The following is a 7,585-nucleotide window of genomic DNA, read 5'->3' on the forward strand; positions in this document are numbered from 1 at the left end:
CCGTGTTATTTAATGAGCTAACATGAACTAAGACTTGTATTTTTTAAACAAAGATTAATAACTTCTGTAGCAAATGTGGCTATTGCTCATTGTGAATGTTAATGCATTAACTAAGGTTAACTAATGAGAACTTATTGTAAAGTGATACCTATTGGTCCTTATAATTCTTTTGCACTTTAATTTGTGTAAAAATGTTAACTTTATGTATTTTTTGTGTATTTCTTTATTGTATTTAAATTACAAAGTTTTTGTCATTTAAAAGTTATTTTTGTTATAAGAGAAAAGTTATTAAACTTGTTATACTGTATTATGACAACACTTTTTTGCAACTAAATTTCAATAGATGATTCTTTTGATTCAATCTTTTAAATGAATCCTTTATTTTGTTTAACGAAACCAGTGTGAATGGTTCACATTAAACTGGATAGATCTGGGGTGTGTTTTCCAAAAGCATCTTTAGCGAACTGTGTTTGTTAAATTACATTGAACTATAATGACATTAAGTTACTTGTGACCGTAGTTGCTTTGGGAAACGAGCTCTGTCAATTTTCAGCAATTATTTTGTGCCGGTCGCTTCTCCATAGAGAGGATTATCAGTGAAGTAATCACTTAAAGTTTGGTCCATTCATTAAACAAATCTGTTGTATAACTTGGAGAACTGCCAGTTGTTTTGGCTACTTTTATGATATGTTTGGTGTGTGTGGATTCGTTTTGAAGCTTTCGAATGCAGCATGAAACATCACAGAATCCCATTCATTGTATTCAAATTGAATTTATATTGATTGGTAGATTTAAATGACACAACATTTTTTTGTTGTTCATAGAAATGCTGTGGAAAGCTGATGTTGTTAACAAATAAAATGCAAGAAAAACGCAAATCTTATGACTGGTAGATGTCACTTTTATTTAGAGAAAAATTTGTAATTTGCTGCTTTGTTTACAGCGGTAACCAGGGAAACGCTGCATTGCTGCTGTTCCATAAGCGCCACCTGCTGGCAGAGAGTGAATTTGCGCTCTTAATCAACCAGTGTGCTGTTTTTGTTTCCTGCAGATATATTTTATGTAGCATAATTTCACAAAGATAAAGTTAGACCATTCTGTTTTTGCTTCAGATTTTGAAATTAGATCAGAAACTGCTGATGTATGTAGATTCTTTCTTTGGATCGTAGGGCTGGACGATATAGCCAAAATTTATATCACAATATATTTCTTTAGTTTGGTTGATACGATATAATCCCGATATCGATATGAACAATATTTTAAAAAGCCTCAGAATCACTGCCAAGAACGCCCATAACAGATGTCTATACAAACTTTTGAAAAATTAATTTGCCAAGTCTATGAAACCTCCTTCTATAAAACTATGTAATATTTTAGAAAAATTAATGAAATTAATGTTCACCTTTTGTTTGTATTTAGCCAGACACCTTCAGTTTGCTTGCATCCATGTCCCCGCTTTTTACTCTCTTTCTTAGAATTGTAATGATCGCGGTTTTCATCAGTCAATTCATCCTTTTTTTCCACCAACCACCATCAAGACATTCAGCATGTTTTGTCATCTGTGTGTTTAGTCGTAGCTGTTAGAATGCTTTTTACAAGCATTATTATAATTCATAAACTCGAGAAGGCTTAAATGTTCAGTGTTATTCTGCTCTGTGTTGTGTTCTCACAGACTCCCACCGTGCCGAAGCACAAGTCTTCCTCGTCTTTCACGCCCTTCATTGACCCGCGTCTCCTGCAGGTCTCTCCATCCACCGGCAGCGCGCTCAATAATGCTGGTAAGTGTGATGGTCTCGCTCCACCACTCCTGTGTGAGGAGAGAGACAAACTCTAGTTATGCTGCTTCTGAAGAACAACACAAACAAGTCGAACGCATTTTTTTGTGGTATTTAACATTATGGCACAAATGTTGTTGATTGAACCCAGAATATTTTGAACAGTACAGAACATGACAGAGATTTAGATGATTTAATAATAATCAGGATAGGATTGTCATGTCAATCATTTGACCTCTTGTCAGATCTTAAGTGCTGCAAATTTTCATTAGTGAATCTAACAAAACATCAAAAGAAAAAATGCTGAAGGAAAGTAAGCCTTCTTGGGGGAATCGGTTCAGCAGCTTGAAGACGAAGCGCTGCAGGACTCCTAAGATCTGGAACACGCAGATGAAAGTACCTTGAAGTGAAGCTTTGCTCGCCGGAGCTTAACCTTGTTACTAATTTGGTCCAAAACTTGGTCAGTCTGCTTTCTCTGGGATGGAGACTCACTACACTCAGAGTTCATCCCTTTGCAGTGAGCACGAGATTTCAGTTTGACACTTCTATTAAAGGGGTCATATGATGTTGCTAAAAAGAACATTATTTTGTGTATTTGGTGTAATGAAATGTGTCTTGTAACACTCCAAAGAGAAAGGAACAATTGAAATCGCATCATATGACCCCTTTAAATAGAAGTATAAGTATGAATTACAGTAGAGTTGTCTAAAGCACCGATCATTGTAGCCAATCACAGTCATATCTGTTGAGTAAGAATCCACTCAAGTGCTAGTGGGAAATGCTGGTATTGTCTCTTTTTTTTAAATTTCAGTCCTGACTGGTTACACTAAGTGTAAGAAGGGTGTGTTGTAGTTTGCATCAGTTTTAAGGTTTGAAAAGCATATGAATGGATTTCTCTGTGATCTGTCTTTGTTTCGAGATCCTAAGGTTATAGGTGAGACCTGTCCTTCCCGGGCTTGCTGCCAGAGGTGGTGCTCTTGTCCTCTGAGAGGAGTCTGGCTCTTGTCCTGGCGTCTTCATCTGATGGAGTTGGACAGTTTAGTTATGTTAGTCTGCCAAGATCCAGTCAAAATGTATAAAACCTTTGTCCATTGTTGCAGTCAGAGACTCATACTCATGGCGTGCCCCAATGAATGCTGCTCACTACAGTTTGTTGAACAGTATTTCATTTAGTGACTAAAAAATCAATAATGGGAATTGTAAGAAGTGCATTACAGAATTTGGGGGTAAATGTTTTGTTTTTTCCTCTCTGAGATTACAGATTCATCTGCATACATACAGTGCACTCACACAGACCAATATATACTATAGAGCAGGGGTCTCCAACCTTATTTCATTCGGGAGCTACTTTTTAAAAATGAAAGCATATTACACAATACTTAAATCTCTTAAATAATGTATCAGTCCAAACTGTTATACACGGTATTGTTAAAATGTGCTGGAAATGTTAAAAACGTACTGATACACACACTGAAATCATTTTACCAAGTTTTGACTAAAGCCAGCAAAAATTAGCAGCACTATCCACTTTTTGTTTGCATTAACAATTAAATAAAAACATAAAAAAACTGTCATGAGTCTGGGCCCTGCGTTTCTCCCTCTCTCCTCCAGAGGGCGCCATCTCCCGGACTCCATTCCCCAAACCCCATACACCTGTTCACTCATTACACTAATTCCCCAATCTCCATACACCTGTTCAGTCACTCACTCATCACACTCACCCTCAGCTGTTCCCCATTGTCACAGACTATATCTTCTCCTCTCACTCACCACTCTGCCTGGCTGTATTGTCAATGTATTCGTATCTGTCGTTCCTAGATCTGTTTTGTTTTGCCTTGTTGGCCTTTCTGTTCATTAAAAATAAGTTTTCACCTGCATGTGGACCCAGACCCAGTTTCTCCTCGGTGCTTCGTACCGGGCCGTGACAAAAACGATGACCGTTTTTTCAACTAACAAAAAATAGTCATAACATGTTATCTACTGACATGTACTACATGTTCAAATAAAGTTTTGACCATTTTTTAAAAATAAAATTATAACATTTCAGCCTTAAAATCTTTTTTTATAAAAAGTCAGAATGATAAATTACATTTTCCAATCTGCTCCATAAACAGTTCTACATAAGCTAATGTGCATTCTAAAAATCTCAACACTTCTGATAACAGTTAAGGTAGCCTATTTTCCATCGACCGGTTAAAGAGGTCCTATTATGCTCTTTTACAAAGTCTTGATTTTGTTTTGGGGGTGTACTAGAACAGGCTCTCATACTAGGTTGTTCGAAAAACACATTATTTTTCACATATTTTACATTCAGTGTGTGTTGTGATTGGTTAGCGGGGCCAGTGTGTGCTGTGATTGGTTAGCGGGTCCAGTGTGTGCTGTGATCGGTTAGCGGGTCCAGTGTGTGCTGTGATCGGTTAGCTGGGCCAGTGTGTGCTGTGATCGGTTAGCTGGGCCGGTGTGTGTTGTGATTGGTTAGCTGGGCTGATGTGTGCTCTGATTGGTTAGCTGGGCTGGGGCGTAGTTTTTGAAAAGTGATTTCTGTTAAATAAAATATCTCCTTTTGAAGTGGACTTTGAGCTTTGTAACTTTGCAGATCTTTTTTATGCTCAAACAGCAACATTACAGACTAACTAAAGTTGAAAAAGTGAAAAAGCATAATAGAACCCCTTTAAGGTTTACAACAAAAACTTGGTCCAATTTTCGCATTGGTCTGAACAAAAATATGGCAGACAGACTGAATGAATTCAATGTAAATCCACAGTTTGACAGCAGGTGGCGCTTATGAACAGCAGAACAGAGCTGTTTCCACGGTAACCTCTGCTTTATTACGCATTACACGGAAAGCAAATGCCATCGAAGCTTTTCTGAAGACAGTCGGTTTCCTATTACACATTCATGCAAATAATTCAATCATACAGTACATTCTTTCATATAATTTCCCTCAGCAGTCTGCCTTCAGTCATGTTTTCACACAAAACGAAACTATACTCTGCGTGTTGCGTCTGCGTGAAACTCTTAACTTTGATTAAAGCTGAGCAGTATTTACTGTGAGTTTTTCAAATCACGATAATCAAACACGAGTTTAATGATAATTAAAATATGAAACGGGATCATTATGTCAAATATGTCAAGTATGTCTCGGCGAGCAACGTGTTGGAGACCCCTGCTATAGAGTAAATCTGCTGGTATCGTCCAGCGCTAATCTGCTAAATGTGATTTTAAGGCAAGAAGATATTCTAAACAAACTGAAGCATGATTGTGTTCATTGTGAAGCTGCTTTGAAATGATGTGTATTGTGAAAGTGCTATCTAAATAACGAGGCCTGCTGGATGTTGTCTGGTTTGCTCAGGTTACAGTAATGATGCTCGACTGCAGGAGGCTCTGCGGCAGGACGCGTCTCGTAAAGGATCGGTGGTCAACGTCAACCCTGTCAACACACGGCCCCAGAACGACACGCCAGAGATCCGCAAGTACAAGAAGAGGTTCAATTCAGAGATCCTGTGCGCTGCGCTCTGGGGTGAGTAACCGCAGGGCATGATTCCTGAGCCCAAAGACCAGATTCACCAGCACTCTAACTGTAAATAAAAGCCCAGAATCTGAGGAACTAACGCTCTGTGATATTGATATGCCAGTGCAAATGAGCTTTTATGTCTTACATGTGCAAAGCATTATTTTGATGAGAAACGCATCTCTCACAGATCCTGATTCATTTACACTATTACATTATATGTCCTAGTTATATTCTTCTTAAATTAAAGCTGCAGTCAGTAAGTTTTGCCTCTTTGTCTCCATCTCTGTTTGAAACCTGCAAGTGCAGCTATTTGCAGAATTATCTTCATTACGTGGGTTGTACATTTTCACCGGATAATGACATCTGAACGAGTAACAAGTCTGACACTTCTGTTCTGACCAACTGAGGAAAAAGCATTACAATAAATTGCACTACCAATGGTGATTAAATCTAACGATCGCTTAATTAGCTCATATCAAATCAAACCATGCAAATTATTTTTTCTCAAATTGTTATTGTTAACAACATCGGCACTACGTGTATTAGCGTGTAGATTTCAATTTCTGCACAGTCTAATCTAATTATCACACCATTTGAATTTCATATAAGGAAATTCTTTTAACCCAAAACGCAAACTATGCTCCCTTCGAACTGGTTTTCTTTAAAATACAAATCTTGTGTAATCCCAGGCTATCTGTAATCAGAAGCACATTTATAACTGGAATATAATTTAATTTCATTCACATGTGTTTCATAAACACATAATCCTTTCTGGATTACAATCCGCCATCAAAATAATAAATTTAATTATTCCGGCTGCTGTGAGAAAAGGCTATAAACGATCCGCCACCTGCAGGATCCTCACATGCGATAGCCTAGTAGCCGGGACAACTTCTTTATGTTTACAGACGTGACGTAATGACGCAGTGCCATGCTCGAATTTCCCATGAATACCTGCCCGTACCACTCAAATTAGAAAACATTATTATAACCTGACCATTGTGAATCGGGCTAAAGTAAGGAGATAGTTTCGAACACTGGCCGGTTATGTACTTATTCAAATACATAAAAAAAAAAACAGTGTCATCTGAACCATCAGCTGGCTGGAGTGTGTTGATACCCTCTTTAGGCAGCTCTGGCGTGATGTGTTCAGTGGATCAGCTGTGACGTGTGTGTCTGCAGGAGTGAATCTGCTGGTGGGCACAGAGAGCGGCCTCATGCTGCTGGATCGCAGCGGTCAGGGCAAGGTCTACCCGCTCATCAGCCGCAGACGCTTCCAGCAGATGGACGTTCTGGAGGGACTCAATGTGCTGGTGACCATATCAGGTAACACCTGGAGGAGGTTTCTGTGTCACGCCGCTGTTGTGTAACATCCTCTGTGTGATCCGGCTCTCTCGCACACACACACACACACACACACACACACACACACTCGCACACGCACACACAAACACTCACACTCACACTCATACATACACTCACACACACTCACGCACACTCTCATGCACACTCACTCACGCACACACACACGCACTCACACTCATGCACACACTCACTCACACACACACACTCACTCACACTCAAGCAAACACACTCACTCTCACTCACACTCAAGCACACTCACGCACTCACACACACGCACACACTCACACTCACTCACGCACACTCTCATGCACACTCACTCACGCACGCACTCACACTCACACTCATGCACACACTCACTCACACAAACACACTCACTCACGCACACACTCACACACACACTCACACACACACACTCTCGCACACACTCACTCACGAACACACTCACACACACACTCATTCACGCACACACTCACTCACTCACACACACGCACAATCACGCACACACTCACACTCACTCACGCACACTCTCATGCACACTCACGCACACATTCACACACAAACACACTCACTCACACACACACTCACTCACACTCACACTCACGCACTCACGCACTCACTCACTCACACTCACTCACACTCACACTCACACTCACTCACACACTCGCACACACACACTCACTCACGCACACACTCACACACACACACTCATTCACGCACACACTCACTCACTCACACACACGCACACTCACGCACACACTCTCACTCACTCACGCACACTCTCATGCACACTCACTCACACACACGCACACACTCACACTCACTCACGCACACTCTCATGCACACTCACTCACGCACGCACTCACACTCACACTCATGCACACACTCACTCACACAAACACACTCACTCACGCACACACACACACACACACTC

The 7,585-nt window shown here is 40.2% G+C and overlaps 1 protein-coding gene across 3 annotated transcripts in view; it reads left to right on the forward strand.

Moving 5' to 3' along the window:
- LOC107700961 (mitogen-activated protein kinase kinase kinase kinase 4-like) overlaps nucleotides 1–7,585 on the forward strand; it is a 58,694-nt gene that overhangs the window by 37,457 nt on the left and 13,652 nt on the right. For all 3 annotated transcript variants that reach the window (XM_016502840.1, XM_016502842.1, XM_016502841.1), the window contains 3 exons: nucleotides 1,673–1,778; nucleotides 5,128–5,295; nucleotides 6,472–6,615. In XM_016502840.1, coding sequence (XP_016358326.1) covers nucleotides 1,673–1,778; nucleotides 5,128–5,295; nucleotides 6,472–6,615 — 418 coding nt within the window. The remainder of the gene's footprint in view (nucleotides 1–1,672; nucleotides 1,779–5,127; nucleotides 5,296–6,471; nucleotides 6,616–7,585) is intronic.

Source organism: Sinocyclocheilus anshuiensis, unplaced genomic scaffold (genome assembly GCF_001515605.1).
Source record: "Sinocyclocheilus anshuiensis isolate Anshui unplaced genomic scaffold, SAMN03320099.WGS_v1.1 scaffold1550, whole genome shotgun sequence".
NCBI lineage: Eukaryota > Metazoa > Chordata > Actinopteri > Cypriniformes > Cyprinidae > Sinocyclocheilus > Sinocyclocheilus anshuiensis.